The sequence below is a fragment of the Artemia franciscana genome, unplaced genomic scaffold, assembly GCF_032884065.1.
Source record: "Artemia franciscana unplaced genomic scaffold, ASM3288406v1 PGA_scaffold_52, whole genome shotgun sequence".
In the NCBI taxonomy this organism is placed as follows: domain Eukaryota; kingdom Metazoa; phylum Arthropoda; class Branchiopoda; order Anostraca; family Artemiidae; genus Artemia; species Artemia franciscana.
Window position 1 is genome coordinate 741032 of NW_027062693.1, and position 25505 is coordinate 766536.

Here is a 25505-nt window from a genome sequence, read left to right on the forward strand (position 1 = left end):
CATTCTTTGATATTGCAGCAAATTGGCTTCTATCCACGTTTTTTTTTGAATTGGTCGCTTCCGAGACCAATGGAGGAAAGGAAACACAGGACTAAGAAGGCAGCAAATTTCTCGATATATTGTATTCTGAGAATCGGTAATCTTCATACCCTCCCGAATGAAAACACCTCTGTTTCATTTTTCATATTGAAGGATTAATTGGGAGGTGAACCATTTTAGGTGATTAAACCCACATGAAATAAGGTACTTGTCTTGGTTTTTGCAAGGGACTGTAGAGTTTACAGCATTAAAAATAAATACTAGTAGCACAAGTAGTATTAACAAATTGCTTTTAGTCTGTTGAAAATTCCTCTCGTCAAGTCCTGGAAGTTTCAAGTTAATGACATTGCCGATATGCCTTTTTGATAACTTGTATATTGATTTACTTTTGAAATTTCATCTTAATTTCCAATCAAATGAACCTCTTTTAAAGCTTATACGATCACCCCTTCCGTACAAAATTTTTACGTCGCCTAGGCGTTTTTAAAAACCCTTGCCCCCAGGCCCTGGAGGCTCGTATCAACCGAAGAACATTGTTATATGCTCTTTAGACTATCTTGAACTAACTTACTATCTAAAATTTTATCAGATATATTTGGGAAAAAATCGAGCAGGTAGGGGAGAGGGGAAAGCTAAATACTCTCCAATAACTGTTAAACCTAACAAATTAGAACTGGGAACTAGAACTTTACATTTATAATCAATTGAGGCTCTTTCAAAGCTCATACGACCACCCCTTCAATAAAACCTTTTATGCCTCGGCTGTCCTAACTTACTACCCTTGCCCTCAGGCCCTTGGGGATTGTGTAAACCTGACGGCACTGTTATATACTCTCTAGATTATTTTGAACAAAATGACTTTCTCAAGTTTCAATGGTTAGCATTTTGGAGAAAAGAAGTGGTGGGGGAGAGTTCTCCGATCACTTTTGAATCTAATAAAGGCAACTAGAACTTCCTATTTCCAGTCGAACGAGACCTCTCAAGAACTTATAAGACCACCTCTTTTGAAAAAAACTTATATATTAAGAATTTTTCACTGAAACAACTTCTAGAGCTTGGCATGAGGGCTATGTGTGGGGTGGGGCATCCCCAAAGACGTGATTAATGGGTTTTTCACTATGCTGTAAAAACGGCTATCTCACAGCTTTGATATAATATTTTTGGATAAATAATAGATGTGGAGGACCGGTCACCCTCCGATCACTTTTGATTCTTAAAAAGGACACTAGAGCCTTAAATTTCTAATCAAATGACTTCTTTGCAAAATTTCAACTACAAGTTTTTCTGTACGTAGTACTTTGGTCAGAAAAATAAAATAAAACTTTATGCCTACGTCACTTATTACTTAAGGACGGCGTTCGTAAATTCGTAAATTCGTTCGCAAAGTGTGTTTCTGTAAAGATTTCACCGCTAATATGAGAATTGTACTTTCCGTGCGTTTTGAGCAGCAAACTATTAAAATTTCTGAAGCAAATCATATTTCGGAGAAAAAGTCTTGAAGAAATATGGAGCTTCGGGTGTGAGTATAGTTTAATGAGGCATAAGGGCTTGCTACGTATTCTATTTTCAGGATCAAGCATATCAAGATTCCCTGGTTTCTCCTATTTTCTTGTAAAATTGACAGTTGTGCCAAAAATTCTGGCAAGAATTCAGTTCCATAACGCCCTAGATATTTATTTGCAAAATATTGAAACCAAATTCCAAACCACTGCTTTTCTACAAGTTTTTCTCGGACTAGAGAAATCAACACATCTTCAGTTTCCTGATTCCACATTTGCAAATCTGATTAAAATTTTGCTTTGGAACTTTTTTCCCATTGATTATCTTTATGAACTTTACGAAAAAAATTAACTAAATTTTAATTTTAATACTTACTCACGTAAAGTTTTACTGAAGGCTAACGAAGCAACCTTACGAACCTTGCGATCGACTTTACGAACTTTACGAACGTCATCTGAGCCGTCCTTTTCGCTGCTTATGATTTGGTCAACTGTAATGTCTTTTTCATCAGAATAATAAGTCATCAGAGCAACTAACCATCAAAGAAACTGATCATTAGAGCAACTTGTTTTCCATCCGAGAAACTACGGCTAAAGGACGGCTACTATTTGTTATTGGGACGTGTACATTCATTTCCGGGTAGGGACAAAATTTCTGCTGGAAGTTTTCCACTGGGGAATTTTCAATGGGGATGGAAGTTTGTAAGAGGTGAACTTGTCAGAAAATTATACACTGGAAAAATTGAATTGTCTAGACTCTAGAGAATATTTCCGTGGGAAGGGAGATTCTCCGCAGAGGTGGAGCCAGCTTTCCTCGTATTATTTAAAAGGGGATCCGAAAATAAATAAAAAAGGAAGTGTTTTCGACTGAAAGAAGGAAGCAACATTAAAACTTAAAACGAACACAAATTAGTATGTATATGAAGGTGGTTGACCCTTCCTCAACACCTTGCTCCTTAGGCTAAAAATTGAGTTTTGTCCCAATTCCTTTAAAATGACTCCTGAAACACAACGGTTGTTTAATTACAACAATAAGAAGTTTTTTTTTAAGTACTAAGAACGTTAGTGTACAGAGCGAAGTGTTGAGGAGGGGGAACCCCTTTTATATACGTAATACTTTCTGTTTTTTTAAGTTTTAACGTTGCTCCTTACTTTCAGTTTTTCAACCTGTTTTCTTTTATTCAATAGAAGGAAAGAAACAAGGGAAAAATTTGACTTGACCCCTGGCAGTTTTAGGGGGGGGGGCATAAAAGGAAAAGAAATTATTTCACATTTGAGGTTGGTTTTCCCCTCCTAAATAACTTGCTTTTTACGTTTAAGTATGAATTTTGTCCCAATTCCTTAAGAACGACACCTGAAACACAGGGGCCTTTCAATTAGAATAAGATACTTTTTTTCAATACCAATTAGCTTCAGCGTAACGAGTGAGGTATTTAGGAGGGGGAAACCAGCACTATATATGGAATATTTTCTGTTCATTTTAATATTGCTCCTTATTTTCTGTTGAATTAACTTGTTTCCAACCCAATAAGGCTGTGCATTAACTGGTGATTGGCTTGGTATTACATAACATGCTTGGCAATAATTAAGATTCACAGTAATTATACGTCTCGTTCAACGCTAAGGATAAAGTAATCTTAAGTTTTTAAAGATATTACAAAAGTATAGCCTAGTCTGCCTTTTGGCATTCAAAAATTTGTTAAGACCCATCAAGTGCCCTTCCCCACGGTATTTTTTCGGTAAATTTTGTATTGACTTGTGCTAGCTTTGTTCAAATTTCTTGAGCAATGCTTTGTCCTTTTATTTTTAGCCTAAATAAATTTCTCGGCTATGCTGTAAGGATAACTAATTCAGAAATAGTTACTTTCTAATACTAAACAGAAGAGGACTAAATGTAGCTTGGACTTTGCTTGCTTTTACATCATCTAGTGGCTTAAGAAATAAATGCAAGAATATTTTCCTTCCAATCTCGTACAGGCTCATTGGCTCCTCCCAAAGTCTTATCCCTCTGCAGAAAAAAGATTTCTCTAAACTTTAGGACAGTTCTACAGCAAGGCCTGCTATAAAAACAAGGGCCAGCCCTGACCACACCAATTCCTTGTACGAAAATATCTTCCAGAATGCACTTTAATCATCAACTAAATGAATACATTCTTCATCGAAAGATTCTAATATATAGACAAGGAGTCATTAGTTAAGCTGTTAGAATGCCATACTTCATATTCCCCGAATGGACCAACGAAGATAAAACTTGGAGATGGTAAATCACAGGGTTTTTGTGTTATATTTACATTTACATGGAAAATTGCCTGTTGATTTCCTTTTCCCTTCACATAGAGCAATGTCTTTTAAATCACGTTCTGCCACCAGACAGAGTATTGTGTCTAAAAACCCATGGAATCCCCAAATGAAAGGATTTGCCCCTATAAGATCTTAAAACTCCTCATTTTAAAGGAGCCTCCTAAACTGGAATGGAAATAACGGAAGTTCATAATTATGAACTGTTTTCGGTAAAGATGCATGGGGACTTTGATTCAGCTTGGGTACTTTAATTAAATTACGGCAAGTAGTCATTGGCTTAATTAATTTTTGCAAATTATGTACAAAGTTTCTTCTTTTTTTCAGCTGGGAAATAAATAATTTTCAATGTATTCCAGGAATAGGTAACTAAATCTGTGATTTCTCTTAAGTTTGAAAAAAGCGCATTACATTTAATTGATTAGGGTTCTTAGATTTTGTTTTCCCTTGAAAGGGGGGCACGATCCCGGAGGTACTGCAATATCAGGCCAACACGATAAGGAAACGGAACAAGCTCCGACATCCTTCCGATTCCCAACCTCACTACTAAAAATTATGCTGTTAAGTTACCCCCATTTAGGGCAATCACAGGGGTCAGCAAATCTGAAGTGCAATGGAAAGGTCTCACCCTGGGAGCGGGTCTCACCATGGTGGAAAGGTCTCACTATGATCAAGGCAGCTACCAGCCAAGTAAGTATGAGTTATTAAAATCTAGCATTTTATTAATACCCGACATTTATCTGGTTGCTTTGATTGTCACTCAGAAACTCAAATTTTTTCAACAGATGCAACTTTACGAAACTTTTTCACACCAATGTATCAAGTCTCTAAATCATTGTAGGAACTTCCAGAGCCATTTTTTATAGAGGGTACGCTCAGCTCTCGCATATGCTTGGTGCGCAAATCCCAAAGGTACTGCAATACCAGGCCAACGCGTGAAGGTCGTGGAGCAAGCTCCGACATCCCTCCTATTTCCATAAGTCAGTTTAATATTCTGGGCCCCATTGAGGGACCGCATCAGATATTAAGCTGATAAGAACAGATTCTGAACTTTGTTCTCAGCCTAAAGGCTGAGAAGCGATTATTCAACAAGGACTATTAAAAAAAATTATTAGAATACGGGTAACAAAGTTTGTAGCAAATTTAATTTCGGTTGCAATGCTCAAATAACATTCAATCAACTTATCACTTTGTCTTTAGATTCTTATCAACAGTATGAAACATTTCCCATAATATCAATTTTTATCTAAAATTTTAATGATAAACGGAAAATTTTTCAATCAAGACTCGGACAAAATTGTCATCCAAAAAGGAAAAAATCAGAGAAGATAGGCCTTAAATCAGAGATATAGTGTCCAGATGCGCCATTTGAGCCAAATCTCGGGATGGGCATGAACTCCATCTGCCCCCCCCCCCCCCGATTCACTTCGTGTCACGTATGAAAAATGGGGTTTTGGCAACACATCGATCGAATATTCGAAGCGAAAACGCATTTTCAGCTCCCGTGTGTTGCACTGAAACTGAAATGGAAATGCACTCTAACCAAATGTGGAACTCAGACACGCTGACCTCTAAGATTCATTATAACAACGAAGATTACAATCAACGAGGTTAAGTGATTAAACTGAAAGAGAAAAATTCAACCAGACTACAGACTGGCCTTCATCAGCGAGAAAATTTCTTATTTAAGTAAACAATATGTCAGTGAAAGTAATCTTCATTGTTAGCTGAGTGTTGTAACCAAAATCTCGGTTTTCCTTCAGCAGAAATCTATTAGATCGAATATATTTACAAGAAGGAAAATCATAATAAGAGAAAATATTACAACACTCAAGGTAACAAGGTGAACCGCTGAGGTTTCATCTTTGCAAAATCGTCAACAAGCTGGTCGTATTCTAAATTTTTTACTAAATACTTCTCTGCAAATATCAAAAGGAGGTGACTGAGACGATCATCTCCTCTTGTAGACTGCAAGTGGTTTTTCACTATTTCTATTCTTGAAAACAAACGCTCATTCCTCGCTGCTATCACAGCAATACAAAGTACTTAAATTACTTCCGAGTAAGCCACTGGTAATGCCTAAAGATGGTCGGCAATATCTAGGAGGTTTTCCAGCCTTTTCTTCTCATCGAGCAAGAAACGCTTGGCAATACCAGCTTGAGATTCGACAAGAATGTCGTCGATATCCATCTCACCGTAAAGAGCAGAAAAACGCTTGAGAAACTATTTCCATAAACTTGGTCGAGCATGGATCCAATGCTTCGAGTGTGCTCAACATTGGCAAGTTATCTGTGAACCTTCTGTCAAATTTGGCTAGTAGACGGTCGAAAGTCTTGAAGTACTCTCACTTCATTTCATTTGCCAAAGTTTTAGTCCGAATGCCAGATTCGATGAAGTTTTTTCCTAGCGTCTAAGTTGTCACAAATTGTTTCAGATGCCTGGTGATCTTTTGAGTTTTTCAAGGTCGTCCTATCTGGCCAACAGAGGAGGACCTAGTCGCGGGCTCATTCACAGCAGTTACTTCAATTTCGAGTCCTGTCACAAACTCTTTAGCCTTCTGGAAAAGCGACACGAATGAGGCGTCTGAATGCAGGTCGGTGAGTTGGCTTCTTGTGGCCTGAATCAGGGTGCGCGATCGGGAAATAGCCAAGTCGACGGCCTGGAGCTGCTGAGACAGCGAGTTCGTCGCTCACATAATTGCTTCTCTGTAGTGCAATTGGAAGATAACAAAGAACGATTCCATCTTCTTCTGGAGCCCAGCTGCCTCTGCCCGTGCTTCGCCATTGGTTCCCTCGGTTACTGGTTAATAGCAAAGTGCGTAATTACCCCAAGGGTCGTCAGGTAATTACGCTCTTTGGTTAATAGCTTCATGGTTAATAGGCGCGCAGTAATTTCAAATCAATTGGCCAGAATGGATTATGTTGGACATAATGGATTACTATGGCCGGCAAAGGGCCCTTGTGGTGGAAGCTTGTGCCCCTAGAAAATCTGGGGTGGGAATTTTTTCACCCCTGTCCTCCCCAAATGGCACCACTGATAGTGTCTTGTTCCTTTAGCTAACAATAGTCAGAACTAGTATTGACGAACGACGTTAATTCACAGTAATTGGGAGGGGGCAGAGAAAAGTAATTTTCATAATCCAGAGAGGACAATTATCTTGTGTTTTTACAATCTTGTACAAAAATACCCAAGAAAAACACCCTCATTTTCGATGAAAATTATCAGTCCACCAGTTGACACCATTGGTATAGATCAAAAGTGTCAATTCATGGAAACTAGGAGACAAGGCCGGACAAGTAGCGCAATGCATTTAAAAAAGTTTCCGATGGGTTTTATAATTTTTTTGTTTCCTTCCCTCCAATAGGATTTTCCAGACACAGCCCAAGGGAGAGGGGAGCGAAAAAGCATTCTTCGAAGTCCAGGAAGGGGAATCTCGTTGTCTTTTCAATTTCTTTAACAAAAATACCAAAAACAAGCCCCTTTTCAATGATAATGCCACGAAAAGATTTCTTTGAATCTAGCAGGGGGAAGGCAAGAAAAACATCTTGTAGAAAAAATCCCCCTCTCCCAATTAAAGCCACTGGTATTCATATATGCTAAATGGTAACAATGCAAGTTATATTAAGACATTATTAAATTTTCTTCAAATATGGACACAAAAGCTGAATTTTTAATCACCTAAGAAAAATACAAAGACACGAAAGAGTGAAACTTTACCAGAAAAATGAATGGTTACTTCATTTTATAATTATTTATTCTTTTCATTTGTCATTTACTTGATTAATTCTATATTTCGACCTTGTTACTAACAATGTAGCCAGAAGACTGTATTGAAGAATAGATGGTCATCAAGTATAATTCAAAATTATAGTAGAATTTGAGTCTAAGCTTATTAAACAATCCTAAGGTTTGAACCATAGAAAAGCAGGAGCGTAATTTGCTATGGGGCAGGGAGAGCAACTGCCCCTCCCAGGCTTCGGTTTTGCATTCCAAGATGGTGGTATCTTTTGATTTTTCAAGCGCAGAAGATCAATAAGTCATGGCGTAATATTATGCATGGACTTGTGCTAGTTATGTTCAGATTTCTTGAGGAATGCTTTGTCCTCTAATTTTTAGCCTAAATAAATTATGTGGCTCTGCTGTAAGCATAACAAATCCATATATAGTTACTTTCTAAGACGAAACAAAAGAGGACTAAATGTAGCTTGGAGGAGAGCAACTGCCCCTCCCAGACTTCGGTTTGCCCCCCCCCCCCCTCCCCAACCTCAATTCCTCCTCACCTAGCTGAAATTTAGTTTGTTCCAAAATCCTGCCAACCTAGCACAAACCTAAAAATTCAGGCATCAACAGAAAGAGATCATTTTTTAGTACATACTTACCTTTATAGTACTATAAAGTACCTTTATAATCCGTTTATAGCACTAACAAGTGCCTTTGTGGTAACAAATGGCTTTTTTTTAGTTTTTGCTGCAAATTTTCACATACTACTACTACTACTACTACTACTAACTCACTGCAGCACCAAGCCGCCTGAGGCCAACACAGCTACGCACGCTCCTCCTCCAACCTAATCTATTTAAAGCCTCCCTCTTTATACCCTCCCAGGAAGTTCCCATTTCCTTTAAATCCTTATTTATGACATCCTCCCAACCCAGACAAGGACGACCTGCTTTCCGTGTAGCCCCAGATGGTTGGCCAAAAAGGACAATCTTCGGTAATCTGTCATCCTTCATCCGTAGAACGTGGCCTAGCAATCTCAACCATTCTTTCATTATAGCCCCAGAAAGCGGGATAGCACCACACTTTTCGTACAACCTACTGTTTGAAATACGGTCAGAGCCATATTTGACCACTGTCATCACTGTAGCTTCCAATATTCTAATCTTGGTTTGTAGGCTTATCTTTCTATTCTTCCAAAAAATTTTTAACTGTGAAAAAACACCCTGAGCTTTAGCTATTCTACTTTTAACATCTTCACTGCTCCCACCATCTTTACTAATAATACTACCAACGTTACTGAGGCTCCCAACCTGATCAATCTTTTGGTTACCTAAGGTCACCTGTTCATCTTCACTTATTCCTAGCCTTAGTGACTTAGTCTTCTCAACATTAATTTTCAAGCCTATTTTAGCACCCTGAACTCGTAAAACCTCTAAAAATTCATTCATTTTGCTCACACTTTCGTCTAATATGCTTAAATCATCAGCATAATCTAAGTCAAGGAGCGTTCTTCCTCCCCATTTGATTCCAAGGTCTCCAATTGCCTTTCCTGTGCTCCTTAAGTCCATCAAAATGATCCATATAAAGGGGGATAGAAAACAACCCTACTTAACTCCTGATTTAATACAAAACCAGTTGCTAACCTCATTTCCTACCTTAACCGCAGCAGTATTATTCTCGTACATAGCACAAATCACTTTAATGTATTTTTCTGGTATACCATATAACGATAAGACCTTTGTTAACGCTGTTCTATCAACAGAATCGGAAGCTTGCTCATAATCAGTAAAACTAAGGACCAAAGGTGTTTTACAATGAAGGGACTTCTCAATTATTAACCTAAGAGTGAAAACATGGTCGACACATCCTCTACCTTTTCTAAAACCGCATTGTTCTTCCCTTAAAACTTTATCTACAGCATGTCTCAGTCTAGAAAGTATCATATTACTCAGTAATTTGATACCTACAGAGACCAGACTAATGCCTCGATACTTACGACACTCACTCTTGTCACCTTTCTTATACAGTGGTTTAATTAAGGTTTTCCTAAAATCATTGGGTACTTCCCTTTTTCAAAAATCATGTTCAAAATCTTCAGTAGCTTATTCCTAACCTCAGAGCCACCATATTTAAGGAACTCATTAATCATACTATCAGCACCTGGGGCCTTATTATTTTTTAATCCTTCTAGTACTGTCGCTAATTCTTCCTCACTAAACAAATCTTCCTTCTCATCCAAGGTATCACAAACTTTTTCATTTTCATCTATATCTTTTCTTGCAACTGTATTTCGGTTTAGCACATTCTCAAAATGTTCCACCCATCTTTCTTTAACTTTTTCCTTATCACTAATTGTGGCTCCATTTCTATCTTTAACTGGGACTAGTCCGGATTGGCTACTCCCTTTCAATTTATTAACATGCCAGTATAATATTTTACTATTATGCCGTCTAGCCGCATCTTCCAGATCCTCAGCAATTTTATCCATCGCCTCCATTTCACATCTCCTTAGTTCATATTTTAATGCTTTCTCCACTTTCTTTACATTCCTTTTGTTTTCATACGACCTATCGCTCAGATAATTCTTATACAAACCCCTTCTACTCTCTATTAAACCTAAAGCTTTTTCACTAATATTCCTAGTTGCTGTCTTAGCACTCTTCCCTAGGACACCATCAGCAACTTCACAAATTGTTTTTCTGAAATTATTCCATCCATCTTCCACATTGTCAAATTTTAAACCCTCAAGTTTAGTACTCAACTGTTCCTAGAATTTTTTTCTCAAATTTTCATCCTGAAGTCTACCAACATCATAACTTTCCGGGAGGGAGTTACTCTTCCAAAATTTCAGCTTTAAATTAACCTTAGACACTACTAGATGGTGATCTTTACTTTTAACATCAATAATGGCACTGCTATACACCCTAGTATCTTGTATTGATCCTGCTAGTCTTCTGCTTACAATAACATAATCAATAAGGTTTGCTGTCTTACCATCACGTGAATACCATGTCAACTTATGGGCCATTTCGTGACCAAACACCGTATTGGTTAGACTAGGTTGTTATACCTACAAAATTGCAAAAGCCTATAGCCATTACTGTTTTCTTTTCCTACACCAAATTTACCTAGGCTAGGATACCATCTATCCCTTTTTCTACCAGCCTGGGCATTAAAATCTCCTAGCAAAAACACCATATTTCTACCTGGTACCCTGTCTATTTGCTCCTGTAACTGTAAGTAAAATTCATCTGAGTCACTAGTATCTCCATCAGTTGGTTCAATGGGGGCATATACTACTATAACTGATACCCTAAACTTTTTAGTCATAAAATGAGCAATTAGTATTCTATTATTAATACCTTCCCAGCCTAAATAAGACTTAGCAGCTTCCTTATTCATCATGAGCCCTACTCCCTGTCTATGTACCCCATCCTTCCTTCCTGAGTAAACCAATTCTATGTCACCTAATTTCATGCTTCCTACCCCTGGGATATGAGTTTCTGAAACTCCTAATAAATCCAGTTCAAACCGTCTGAATTCGTCAGTCAAAATGTCGATGCGATAGTCATTTTTTAACGTCGTAACATTCCAAGTTCCAATTTTCATGTTCTTTAAATCTTTGAAATTATTTTGGCCTCAAGAAAAGCAGTGATCCCAGATACCAGTGCAGGATGGGGACCAACATATCTTCTCAAGTCTACACCAAAGCGCTTAAGCCGGCTTAGAACCGGACAGCAAGAAGTCCCTGGGACCTCCAGTAAGTTGGAGGCTTTGTGCAATCCTGGGCCCATCTTGGTCACAACATTCGACAAATGGCTCCAACTTCACCCCCCCCCCCCCTTCAAGTTTGGATTTTGACAAAATTGTGCCACTGTATAAAAGCAAAGGAAATGAAAAAAAGTCCTATAAGATGTATTCGAGCTAGAATGAATTGAACGAGCTAGAATGAACGAGCTAGAATGAGCTAGAATGACGACCTAGAATGACTAGAAGAAACAAAGTACTACGAGGAAAGTTGCATTCCAAGATGGTGGTATCTTTTGATTTTTCAAGTGCAGAAGATCAATACGTAATGGCGTAATATTATGCATGGACTTGTGCTAGTTTTGTTCAGATCTCTTGAGAAATGCTTTTTCCTCTAATTTTTAGCCTAAATAAATTAAGTGGCTATGCTGTAAGCATAACATATCCATATATAGTTACTTTCTAAGCCGAAACAAAAGAGGACTAAGTGTAGCTTGGACTTTGCTCGCTTTTACATCATCTAATGGATTAAGAAATAGATACAAGAATCGTTTCCTTCCAGCCTCCTACAGGCCCATGAGCCCCTCACAAAATTTTCTCCCTTTGGACAAAAACAGATTTCTGTAGCAGAATCAAAAAGCAGAACCTAAAGCAGAATCAAAGGAGTTGTTGGAACTATTTGAAATTAATGCCTTGTATATGTCTTTTTTATGCTGTTGTAACCATTTTTCTAGATTCTGATGGGTCCTGCCGACATAGTAATTTCCTCAATCACAGGGTATTTGATAGACCCCTCTTTGGCGAGTAAATGGGGTCTTATCTTTACCGGAATTTAAGAAATTAATGATTTTAAAATTATTAGTAAAAACTACGAACAGATTATGTTCTGTGCAAATATTTTTTTAATTTTGTTGTGATTTTTGGGATATAAGGAAGATAGACAATATTTAAGGGCTTATCAGTTGCCTCACATTGTTAATTATCTTCTTCGGTTTTACAAGAATGTCTTTTTATTCTACGGCTAATTATTTTATTAACAAAAGGAATGGGGTATCCATTACCAAAAAGAATATCTCTGATAAAGTTTATTACTGCATTTATATACGAATCGGAGCAAATATTCAGGGCACAATCAATGAGGGAAGTTACAAATGCTCTTTTTACTTGTTGGGGGGTAATTTGAATTAAAGTGAAGATATCTATTGTTATGTGTTGGCTTTCGATAGATAGTAAAATCCAGTTGATCAGTATTACGAATAATTAACACATCTAAAAACGGTAGTTTATTTTCAATTTCAACTTCAAGGATGAACCACAAATTTCGGTCGTAAGTGTTAAGATGATCTAAGAAGCCCCGAAGTTCAGCTACCCCATAATGCCAAAGTGAAATCACGTCATCCATATAACGACCCCAAAGACATGTTTTAAAAAATAAGAATTTAATGCCCAATTTTCAAGGTTCTCGACATAAATATTTGCCAGAAGCCCGGATAAAGGTGCCCACATGGGTAACCCATTGTTTGCTGTTAAAAATAATCGCGAAATTGAAAATACAGAGAAAACATTACAAATTTTAACCAGAGTCATTTAAACTTCACTTGAAGCCTCGAATAAGTGGTAATTTTCTTCTATTTTGTTTTCTAATAATTCCTCAGAAATAGTCACATCTATATCTGTATACATGGAAACAATGTCAAAACTACTAACTATTGTGTCATCTGAAATACTTGTGTTACTAAGTTTTTCAACCAAATCTGCCAAATTACGAATATAGGAATTTGAGAATACAATAAAGGTTTGAAAGCTGTGCAAAGCCATTTCCCAATATTGGCAGCGGGGGCCTTAGTACACGCTAAGATAGGTCTTAAGGGAAAACCCTGTTTATGTATTTTTGGTAAACCGTAGAGTTTAGGACAGAAACTACCATGGGGAAAAAATTACTGTATTATTGTGGGGTGATTTTACCATTTTGTTTTAGCTGCTTTAATTCATTTATAATATTATTAGCAAACTGATCAGTAGGATCATGAGTTATTGTTTTATATGTAATTGTGTCATATAAATGCGAAAGAATTTTTTTGTCATACTCTGTCGTATTCATGACAACAAATGAATTGCTTTTATCGGCTTTAAGTACTATAATAGAAGGATCTTTTCGGAGATTAGATAGTATTATTACGTCGTGCAAATTTTTTGGTGTAGAAGTGGTAGGAGGCTTAAATTTTTTTTGGGTGTTATAAAGGGTATTTATAAGACCAGATCTAACTTCATCAGGGTTAGAAACAGAAAGATAGTGTTTATGGAAGCGGACTCTGGAGAGGAAACTGTATCTGCCACAGGAACCTGTTTCGGTAGAAAAGAGAATTTGGACCTTTTTCCATGTTTCGATTTCCTGGGGTTCCAATGTTTTAGAAGAGAGGTTAACAATAGAAGGTCCAGGAGTAAATCTTGGAGAATAAATACGGTTTCTCATAGAAGATTCATTTCGCAAGCCTTCCAATTTCTTATAGAGGCGTTCCTTGGACAAGCAAAAATCGTGGCGAAACAAATTCCTTTCTAATCTAACAACTTGAGCAAAATCAACAGTGGACAGGTTTTCCAGCAAAAAAGTTTCCAACGATTTTCTCTCTGGAGAAATTATGTCTCTTCTTTTTTTTTGTCCTTAATAATATGGACAAAGGTTTTTAACTATAGTCTATGGGCGAATTGTGCTTCTTTCCGAGCATTTAAATGTAATTTATATTTTAAAGACTTGGGAATAAGGTTTCATATCTTTCGTAGCTGGTTCAATACTATTATAAACACAACTAAATTAAAAAATATTTGCACAAAAAAATATGTACGTAGTTTTTACTAATAATTTTAAAATCATTCATTTCTTAAATTCCGGTAAAGATAAGAACCCAGTTACTCACCAAAGAGGGGTCTATCAAATACCCTGTAATTGTGGGAATTACTATGTCGGCAGGACCCATCAGAATCTAGACAAACGGTTACAACAGCATAAAAAAGTCACAGACGAGGCATTAATTTCAAATAGTTCCAACAACTCCTTTGATTCTGCTTTGGGTTGGCATATATTTAATAATCCGTCCCACACGATACTTTTTGAAAAGTCTTCACTCATCAGTAATGATTTGGAGATAAAACATGGGGTTCGAGAATCAATCAAAATTAATCTCAAAATAAATAATAATATTTCTTTGAACAGGGACTTAGGAGAATACTCACTAAATTCTTTATACTCAAATTTAATACCAGATACGAAAAGACCTTTGAGACAGGCTGCTAAAAAAGCTAGATTGGCTCTGAGAAATTGCACTTAATCACTTTGATATCTTTAGTTTGACTGAGTCACCGTACAGCTCAACCCCGTTTAACTAAGCCCTCATTCAAATGAACCCCCTTTTAAATCAACCCTATTTTGACTTAACCCTTAGGCTATATAACTCACCCATATTTAAGTTAAGCCTTGTTTTACTGAACTTAACCTAATGCCTAAGAACAAGTTTGAACTAGTACTGATTAGAAGCTCAAAATATACTTCTTGCTTCATCAGGAGTTTCTAACTTGTATTACCCATTTAGGCTAGCTAAACTAACTTGGACCAAAGAAAAAGAACCGGCAGAGCCACGATTGGAACAAATTTCTGTCACTGGCAGCCAATAAAAATGATTCTCTGTCAGATTATGCTTTGTGAATCTTTTTGTGCATGGCAAAGTTAACATTTGCTCCATTTAAGTAGGACTTAATCCAATTTCGATCTAAATGACCAGATTTTGATTTCTTTTCCCGTGCTTGGAAAAATATTATGATTATTTTGTTTTGTTCTTTGGAGCAGGGAGGTTTGTTGATTTTGGACCAAAGCTCAAAGATAAGAAAAGGCTTTTCTCTGGTGGGACTTAACTTTTAATAGGATGTAGTGTCTAGTTTAGGAATACACAAAAGTAAGAAAGAATTCGAAGAAAAATTGAAAGACATTGGGAAGAATCCTAAGGTTGATAGGCTCAGAAATTGGTGTTGAAGAAAAAACAAATCTAAAAACATATTGGGACGGTAGCGATTATTATACTTGTCAGTAGGTTTCAATACTGAACCAACAGTCTTTTTATTTTTAAATTTAGGTTGAAGTAAGCTATGTAACATGAAACCAGTCACCAGTTAATGTACACCTTGATGGATTAGAGGAAATAAAATACGAATTTCGGGAATCTCAGAAGGTTATCCATTCCAGTGTCCCTACAAAGTTCCAGTGATCGGTTAGTGTATACCTATGTTTGTTTTACATGGACTTGGGTTCGCATTTAAGACAACCTATTTTATAACATGGGATTACGATTTCTAGCAATCATGTTTACTTGGCTGAGGAGTTGCATTAATCATGAAGGAGGCACTACCAGGGTGAGGCATATCTATTGCACTTAGTATTGGCTGACACCTGTGATTACCCCACATGGGGGTTACTCAGCAGTGTAATTTTTGGTGGTAGAGGACTACCCTTTTACCGTAGTAAACTATTGAGTCTGTTAAAGGAAGAACTTTACAATTAATTGTTGTTAAGACAAATATAGCAACATTCAAAATAGATCATTGGGCGTCTACTCTATAGAAAATTGTTCTTATGTTTTCTCCAAAACATTTCTTAAATAAAAATATTGAGTTTTTCTTAGCCTTGGGCTAAAGAAAATGATTGTCGGAATGACCAGTTGCTGTTATATATTTTGTTTTTTAAAATACTCTGTAATTATTGAATTTTGATTTTTAAATTGAACTAGGACTTGAATCAAATTGCTGGTACTTAGATTAAGTCAGAGAGGCTACTGAGAGGTCAGCAGGACTACTACTTGAGTAAACGATCTTGATTAGTGATCAGACAAGTAACCCTCGAAAATGCAGGATAATTGAAGTCATGTATGAACAAAAATTAAATTTTTTCAAAAATGAAAAACAAATTGTGAAATTATGGGCAGATAGCAAAAAGGGACAGTAATTATGAAATGCGGCACACCTTCCGGGGATTTCAAAATAAGCTATGTTTATAGTGAAGTAGACGTAATTAGTGTCATTATTCGCCTAGTTACCTAAAGCTTTTCAGTTGACAAGTTGTTGGCTAAGTATTTGTTGTCGTCTTTGCAGATTACATCCGAGGAAGCTAATTTTAAGCGGGTAAGGGATACTCGAAGGCTCTCTTGGCTTGGTGCAATAACAAGTCCACTCCTAAGTGCTCTTGAGTCCCCATTCTGTTTGAGCACTCATTCTCCCTTCGTCTAGGAACTTTATTCCCATTCCATTTTAGGAGATTCCTCTAAAATGAGGAGTTTTGAGATCTTATAGAAGAAAATCCTTTCATTTCGGGATTCCAAAGGTTTCTAGCCTGATACTACTAACTATTTTAGTCTCTTTGGTTCCTCGTTATGTTTCTAGGCACAATACTCTGTCTAGCGGGAGAACAGGATTCAAGAGACAATGGTGTATGTGGAGCGAAAAAAAAATCAACGGGCAATCCTCCATATTAAGAAAGAATGAGAATAACGAGAGAACGGTCTCTGAGGAAGGAGAAGCCTGAACACAAATAATCCAAAAACCCTATGATTTACCATCTCAAAGTTTTATCTTCGTTGATACATTCGGGGAGTCTGAAGTATGGCATTCTGGCACCTTAACTAATGATTCCTTGGTCTATATATTAGAATCTTTCAATGAAGAATGAATTCATTTAGTTGATGATTAAAGCGCATTCTGTGAGATATTTGGTACAAGGAATTGGTGTGGTCAGGGCTGGTCCTTGTTTCTATAGCAGGCCTTGCTGCTAAACCATACTAAATTTTACAGAAATCTTTTTTCCTCCAGAGGGAGAAGATTTTGTGAGGGCCCAATGGGCGTATACTAGATGGGAAGGAAACAATTCCAATATTTATTTCGTAATCCCTTAGATGATGTAAAAGCAATCCAAGTCCAAACTAAAAATTTAGTCCTCTTTTGTTTCGTCTTAGAAAGTAATTATTTCTTGATTTGTTATCCTTACAGCATAGCCACGTAGTTAATTTAGGCTCAAAAGTAAAGGGCAAAGCATTGCTCAAGAAATCTGAAAAAAACTAGTACAAGTCCATATAGAATATTACTCCATAAGGTAAATGATCTTCTGCACTTGAAATATCAAATGACACTACCATCTTGGAATGAAACTTTTCCCGTACTACATTTTTCTACTTAAGTCCTTCTAGCTCGAGTCCATCTAAAAGGACTTTTGTTTCATGTTCTATTGTTTTCCTAGAGTGGCATTATTTCGTCAAAATCCAAAACAGGTGGGGGGGGGGAAGTTTGTAGTTAAAAACTAAAAAAGCCATTTAGTTCCTTAAAGGTACTATATAGTACTGAAAAAGGTAAAGGTAAGTATGTGCAAAAGAACTGATCTATTTAGGAAAATGCATGAATTATGTAGGTTAATCTTAGTCTTGAGACGATTTTGGTAGAAACTAAATTTCAGCTTGAGGGGCAAACTGAGGTCTTAGATAAGATATTTATTTCAAAAAAATCACTATCACAAGCCCTCAAAGGGCCGAATTCAGACTTCGGAGTCGATTAACAAAGCAAACAAAGCAAAAAACACTAATAATAATGAATAATCAAATTATGAGTAAAAAAAAAAAAAAAAAAATCGGTCAAACTAAAGTTGAACAAATACAAGTCAGAAAAAAAGGGAAGGGGACAAGAAAATTTAATGATACAGAAAAGAACAAGAAATAAACATATATATCTACAAATTAAAAGCGACACTAAAAAAAGTCCAAAAGCTCAAAAAAAAAAATAACGAAGCATAAAACACACGAAAAACACATATGAATTAAAAGGGAAACTAAACCAAAACATCGGGGGGCAAGCAAATTAGTGCAAAAAAAGGTCTGGGGGGCAAGCCTTGGTCTGGGAGGAGCAGTTACCCCTCCCCCATTTCAAATTACACCACTGCTAAAGCAGGGGTTATGTTGGGGATACTTTCCATGGAGGAATTTGTCATGGGGGAAGAGAATTTCCATGAAGGGGGCGCATAATTTTCCAGAATTTAAAAAAAATGAAACAATAAATATGAAAAACTTTTCCCAACTGAAAGTAAGGAGCCGCATCAACAGAAATTATTACGCATGTGAGGGGTTCGCTTCCTCTTAATAGCTTGCTTGCTTTCCTAGAGTGGGGTAATTTCGTCAAAATCAAAGCCTGGGGTAGGGAAAAAGTTGGAGCCAATTTTCAAAAATCAAGTGAAAATGGCCGTAAACACTAAAAAGCTATTTAGTTCCCTAAGGTATTATTTAGTACTGTAAATGTAAATATGCACTAAAAAGCTGATTTATGTCTATTGATGCTTCAAATATGTAGGTTTATCATAGTTTTGACAAGATTTCGGAAGAAATTAAATTCAGCTTGGGGCCAAACTGAGGTATGGGGGGAGAAGGAGGCAAGCCTTGGTCTGGGAGGAGTAGATCCCCTCCCCCTGCTCCATTTCAAATTACGCCACCGTTTTTTATAGTTCAAAACTTATGTTTGTTTAATAAGTTTAGACTGAAATTCTACTAAAAAACTGGAATTGTACTTGAAGGCCATCTATTCTTAAATACAGTCTTCTAGGTACATTGTTAGTAACAAAACTAAGTTATAGAATAAATCAAGTAAACGACAAATGAAAAGGGTAAAACTAATAAAATAAAGTAAGCAATCATTTACCTGATAAAGTCTTGTTGTATTGTTTCTGTGTATTTTGCTTGGGTGATAAAACTTCACCTTTTCTGTCCGTCTTTGGAGCAAATTTCATACTCTCACAATATAGCTTGTATCATTACGCAGTAGTATGTATGAATACCAGTAGCTTCAATGGGGAGAGGAAGGTATTTTCTTGCAAGACTTTTATTCTGCATTTCCCCTCCCGACTCAAGAAAATCTTTTAGTGGTATAATTATTATAAAAAAGGGCTTGATTTTTTTCGTGTTTTTGTTAAAGAAATTGAGAAAAACAACGAACTTCCCTTCGCTTGATTAAGAGGAATACTTTTCCCCTCTCCACGGCCATGTCCAGAATTTTATTTTGTTGGGGAGGGGCTATAAATAGGTTAGAAAAACGCAACAAAAATTTGTTTAAATGTATTGCGTTACGTTTTAATGTATCAAACAAAAATATCGGATGTGGAGGAGGGGGCACTGGATATGGCATAGCCCCTTTAATTTCCATGAATTGAACTTAAATAATTTTCGTTAAAGTATTTGTGCTAAAGAAATTGAAAAAAAGAGAAAAAACTGGCTGCCCTAAATTAACTTTTGGTTCTTAAAAAGGGCATTATAACTTTCAATTTTCGATTAAATTAGCATCATTCGAAGTTTATAGGAACTACCACTCCACGTAAAATTGTATGCTTCCAAGGCATATTTCACAACCCTTTTCACGGGGCTATGGTTAGTTGCCTCAACCCTGGAGTCATTGCCATATTTTTTTTAGATGCGGTTGAAGAAAACAGGGTGTTGAGGAGGCTAGTTGCCCTTAACCAATTTTGACTCCTAAAAGGGAATTACAAATTTCAATTTCAAATTAAATAAGCATCTCCTAAAGTTTATATTACCACCCTTTCAATAAAAAACCTTATAAGTCCCAAGGACACAACTTACAACAGCGGCTCAGGGTTCTGAGGGGTAGTTTCAACCCCGAGATTCTTCTTATATGATCATAAGACTATTTTGAACAAAATGGCTATCTCAAAATTTCTATCGAATGTATCTGGGGAAAAAAGAGATGCAGGGGGCATTGTTACCCTTTGGTCACTTTAGACTCTTAAAAAGGCCACTTAAACTAGAGATTTTTATTCCAATGAGTCCCTCCCCCAGTAGTTTATAAAACCACCCCTTCAATAACACAATAACAGGCAACAAATATAATTTATAGCCCTTGCTTGTCCTGAGGGATGTTGGGGATTTTCATCCTCTAAGACACAATTACTGGACCTTTCAACCACGCTGAACTCAAGGGATATCTGAAAATTTTTTATTGGACGTGTTTTGAGAAATGACTGGTGAAGGAGCGAAAGACGATTATCCTCCAATTATTTTGTACTTTTAGAAAGGATACTTGGTCTTTCAATTTCCAATCAAATGTGCCCATTTCGAAATTACTGCAACAATTCCTTCTATACAAAGTGCCCTGGTCTAAAAAAATGAAAAAAAAATAAAACAAGTGGCTCAAAAGACTAGGTTTGTAATTTTTTATCATACGCAAATATCCCAAACATGAACACGGAGCTTCTTTTTTTCTAATTATGTCTACTTGGCCCAGAATATAGTTTTTAGTCATTGCCACAGCCCCCCCCCCCCCCTATCCATTCAACAAACCAGAGTTTTGAGCTAGTCGAAATGTTAAAATTTTTGGCCAATTTTGAGAAAAATAAACTGGAATAATGGGTCAAAATTTGATACAATCATCCGGCTATTTCTTCCCACATCATTTTGTTGTCAAGAAACCCAAACAGAACAAAAGTTGTTTCCAAAGTTATCACAATAGAATATAAAGCTTTAGCTGCTTTTGAACCTGATTGTATGGATTAACCAATATTTCTCGTTTCTTTATTTTCACAAGACTTCATGGTCACTTATAAGAACGTCGCAAATTTGGGACACTCACTTATTGAGCAGACACCCTCCCCTTCTTCCCTGAGAATAAATCTTGGTGACAATCAAGGTTTTAAAGATTTAATATTCTAAGCAAAAAACTGAAACCTACAGTAATCTTTAATCACAATGTTTTAGTCCAAAGAATACATAGGGAAACTTTCAAAAAATTGGGAAAACATTCAAAGAAGAATAAAATAGCCTTTACAGGGGTTTTAACTCAACCAGGCCTACACATAGTCTTCTGTTGGGGGAGGGAGGAAGTCATAGCCAAAGGAAGGAACAAGTTAAAACAAACAACAAAAGAAAAATAGATCTAGAAATCAACACAAATATTCCACGAATCAATGGATCCAAAGGATAAGTAAAGAAAATTGGGAAAAATATTAAAAGAAGAATAAAATGGACTTTACAGAGGTGTTTACTCAACAGGAATACATACACTGAGTTCTTTTTTGGAGGGGAGGGGGGGTCATAGCAAAAGGCAATGAAAAAGTTAAAACAATAAGCAAAACAAAAATCACCAAAGAAATAAACTAAATTTTCCCACAGAAATTGAATTAATTAATGAACTGATAAAAATATAAAGAAACAGGATAAAAAAGAAGAAGAGGTATAATAGGGTTCAGCAAGACCATACATATTGTTATTGTACAATATGAACTAGCACTTTTTCTAAGAATGGGTTGGTATATGATTATTAAGATTCAATTTAGAAGAATATTCATATACCACACTTGAACGGTTTCTCCCCATTGTGCACTCTTTGGTGCCTATTCAAATGGCTTGATACAGAAAAAGTTTTCTCGCATATATCACACTTGTATGGTTTCTCACCAGTATGTATTCTTTGGTGATCAATCAAATTGTGTGACAGAGAAAAAGTTTTCTCACATATATCACACTTATACGGTTTCTCACCAGTATGTATTCTTTGGTGAAGAATCAAACTGCTTGACCAAGCAAATGTTTTCTCACATAAATCACACTTATACGGTTTCTCCCCAGTGTGCACTTTTTGGTGCCTAATCAAACTGCTTGACACAGAAAATATTTTTTCACATATATCACACTTATACAGTTTATACTTAAACGGCTTCTCACCAGTATGTACTCTTCGGTGCTGAATCAAATTGGTTGACTGAGAAAAAGTTTTCTCACAGACCTCACATTTAAACGGTTTTTCCCCAGTGTGCACTCTTTGGTGCCTAATCAAACGGCTTGACACTGAAAAAGTTTTCTCACATATATCACACTTATACAGTTTTTCCCCAGTGTGCACTCTTTGGTGCGTAATCAAATGGCTTGACACAGAAAAAGTTTTCTCACATATATCACACTTATACGGTCTCTCACCAGTATGTATTCTTTGGTGCTGAGTCAAATTGCTTGACTGAGAAAAAGTTTTCTCACATATATCACACTTATACGGTCTCTCACCAGTATGTATTCTTTGGTGCTGAATCAAATTGCTTGACCGAGAAAAAGTTTTCTCACATATATCACACTTATACGGTTTCTCTGTCAGCTTCTTATAACTTAAATGACCAGCCTTCTCTGTCAGCTTCTTCCCCTTCACAATTCGTTTTTGGCCAAAGAGTTTTGGTTGACCCACACCATCAGAACTGCACACAGTAGAATGAATTATCCCTATAGTAAAAAATTATTTTATTAAAATTAAATAAGGTGAAAACGATTCAATAATCAGACATCAAGGCAGTTACAAATGAAAGGTGAACATTCTACAACTCATAATTGTTTTACTGATAATTGCCTACCACTTTTGAATGAAACAAAAATGTAAGAACGGAACTTAAAATTAGTTTCATTTCATAGACGAATTAGAATTGGAATAATAATACAGAAAATCTTTATCAGCTTTACAGCTTGATAGTCATACGGGATTAAAATTTTGTTTTAGGTTATAACAAATTTGGTGGTGGGTGGAGCTCGTCCGGAATGAAGCAGACCTTGGTCTGCTGACCACGTACCATTGGATATAGGGGAATCCCCTAAATAAACGCTTCACGCAAAGGGCGGCCTTAACCTCACATGGTGGGTGGAGCCCACCCCAGGGGCACTCAATAGTTAGACTCCTCTAGCTAATCATGTCCCAGGCCTAGGGTCGTTTGGGCTTGCGACCCTCCACACGAACCTAATTGCAACGAATAGTGATTGCCTCGGATGATCGATTTTCTTTTTACCCTTCAAGACCTCCAGCATGTCCCCGGACCGAAATTTGACCATCGTTTGAACCTTATTGACCAAGGTGGTCTTCGCCTGGCCACCTGGAACGTGCTGACCCTTGACTTCCCTGGAACAAATTCAATGCTTACGCTAGATGTGGCTGTAGAGGTGTAACTGAATCTCACCTTATAGAAAACGACGCTGACGACATTAGTGAAGGCTATCGCCTAATCTGGTCGGATGACCAGAGAACCGAAACTAATGGAGTCACACTTGTGCTAGACTCTCGGACCAGGAGGTGCCTCCTTTCTTACGAGCAAATATCAGACAGGATACTAACAGCGCAAATCCAGCATAAACATTGAAAATGCACCATCATTGTCTGCCACGTCCCAACAAACCAAGCCTCAGATGAGATGAAAGATCGTTTTTACGCCCAGCTGTCTAGCATCCTAGCAAAAGTATCCCCTCATGACGTTTTAACCCTTCTTGGCGACTTCAACGGCAATGTCGGGGATCAGGGGCAATGTCAATGTCACGGCGTTTGGAAAGATGTTCTAGGACCTGTTCAACCCGACTGGTTGAACGACAATGGACTAAGGCTCCTTCAGCTGTGCAACATGCACGATCTTGTGATCACCAACACCCTTTTTCAAAGGAAAGAAGTTCACAAATATACCAGATATAGCAATGACGGATGAACAAGAAAGATGTTAGACTACATAATCGTGTCCAGACGCTGGCGTTCCTCTATAACTAATTGCCGAACTTACAGAAGAGCAGAATTGGAAAACACCGACCACAGGCTTGCCGTCTCTAACCTTAGACTACGCCTGAAAGCCCAGAAAAGTGATCACCGTCCCCCCAGATTAGACCAGAACAATCTCGCAAACTCCAACACGCACCAGGTCTATGCTGTCTCCATCTCAAATCGTTTCGACTGTCTTGGTCAAATTTCAGAATCTGAAGAAGCGTGGCGACTATTCAAGGACGGCGAATTGCTTTCGGCTGAAAGTGCTATCGCTCGTCTGAAGCCCAGAAAAGTCCTGGATATCGCAGGAAACTAGATGTTGTTGAACAGCGTCGCAAAGCACGCCTAGCGAAAGACATGGTTACCTACAGACGTCTAAACGACGTAAGAAATAAATTCCTCCACAGAGACAGAAAGCTGTTCACCGAGAAAAAGGCCGCTGATCTTGAGGAGGCCGCCAGAAAGAGTGACACATGCGCTCTATACAAGCAACTTTTGAATCTTACAGATGGAAAATCATTCTCCCAAGGCCCTATCACATGATGATAGGGCCATAGGATACATGATATATCTAATGATGGAAATATTCTCACTGACGAGAACACTCAACTGTCTTCCTGGAAGGATCACTTTTCTTCCCTTCTAAACATGGACTGTGTTAGCCAGCCCGACCCTGACCTTCTTCAAGTTGCATCCAGCACCTTTGAGGCCCCATGTGAAAGTGTGCAACACCCTTTCACCTCTACAGAAATCCTGAAATCTCTGAACCAGATGAAAAACAACCGAGCCCCAAGAGTCTGTGGTATAAATGCAGAACTGCTGAAATATGGCGTGGCGGCGACCCTTCTCTGGCTCCAAGTACTGTTCTCCATAGTATTTCGTACAGAATGGAATCCAAAAGACTAGCGAGCGGGCATCATTCTGCCTCTCTGGAAATGGAGAGACAGTCCAAGAATCTGCTCCAACTATCGTGGCATCACACTGCTCTCTGTGCCCGAGAAGCTCTTCGTTATGACCCTCCCGGACCGCTCTACCATTTTCCTCAGAAGCCAACGAAGAATCCAACACTGGCTTCATGCCACGAAGGTCGACCGTGGAACAAATATTCACAATGCGGCAGCTGATAGAAAAGACTCGAGAATTTAAACAAAAAGCGTTGCCTTTGTGGATTTCAAGGCTGCTTTCGATTCTGTCGACCGGCAATCACTCTGCCTCGTACTGAAAACAACGGAACTACCAGCGAAGTGCTGCAACCTTTTCGAGCGGCTCCATGAAGGGACTGAGAGCTGCTTGCAAGTCAATGGCAGACGCAGCTCATTTTTTGAACTCAATACAGGAGCCCGTCAGGACTGTGCTGCTGCTCCAGAGCTATTTAATTGTGTCATCGACTAAATTATGACTCCGACCACCAACCGCCTCCAGTTTGGGTTGCATTACGCCGATAGAGTACTTTTGGACGCTGACTATGCCGATGACGTTGCTCTTGTCTTCGATTCACCGTCAAAGCTCACAAAAGTCCTAGAGTTCCTTGCTGACGAAGCCTTAAAGATAGGGCTGTCGATTAATTGGCAAAAGACATAAGTTATGTTTGTCGATCCACGTAACTCACCACGTCCCCCACCC

The 25505-nt window shown here is 37.6% G+C and overlaps 2 protein-coding genes, 1 non-coding gene and 2 pseudogenes across 7 annotated transcripts in view; 1 reads left to right on the forward strand and 4 right to left on the reverse strand.

Annotated features, from left to right (window-relative positions):
• LOC136041964 (zinc finger protein 271-like) overlaps nt 1–25505 on the reverse strand; it is a 184777-nt gene that overhangs the window by 90766 nt on the left and 68506 nt on the right.
• LOC136041981 (U1 spliceosomal RNA) lies at nt 4335–4534 on the reverse strand (annotated as a pseudogene).
• LOC136041978 (U2 spliceosomal RNA) lies at nt 4727–4918 on the reverse strand. The gene has a single exon (XR_010621141.1). It is a non-coding gene; the product is annotated as a U2 spliceosomal RNA (small nuclear RNA).
• LOC136041977 (U1 spliceosomal RNA) lies at nt 15654–15806 on the forward strand (annotated as a pseudogene).
• Nucleotides 21010–25505, reverse strand: part of LOC136041962 (zinc finger protein 502-like) — a 58305-nt gene continuing 53809 nt past the window's right edge. For all 5 annotated transcript variants that reach the window (XM_065726779.1, XM_065726775.1, XM_065726776.1 and 2 more), the window contains exon 5: nt 21010–22594. In XM_065726779.1, the coding sequence (XP_065582851.1) occupies nt 21669–22594 (926 nt within the window). In that variant the 3' untranslated portion in view covers nt 21010–21668. The remainder of the gene's footprint in view (nt 22595–25505) is intronic.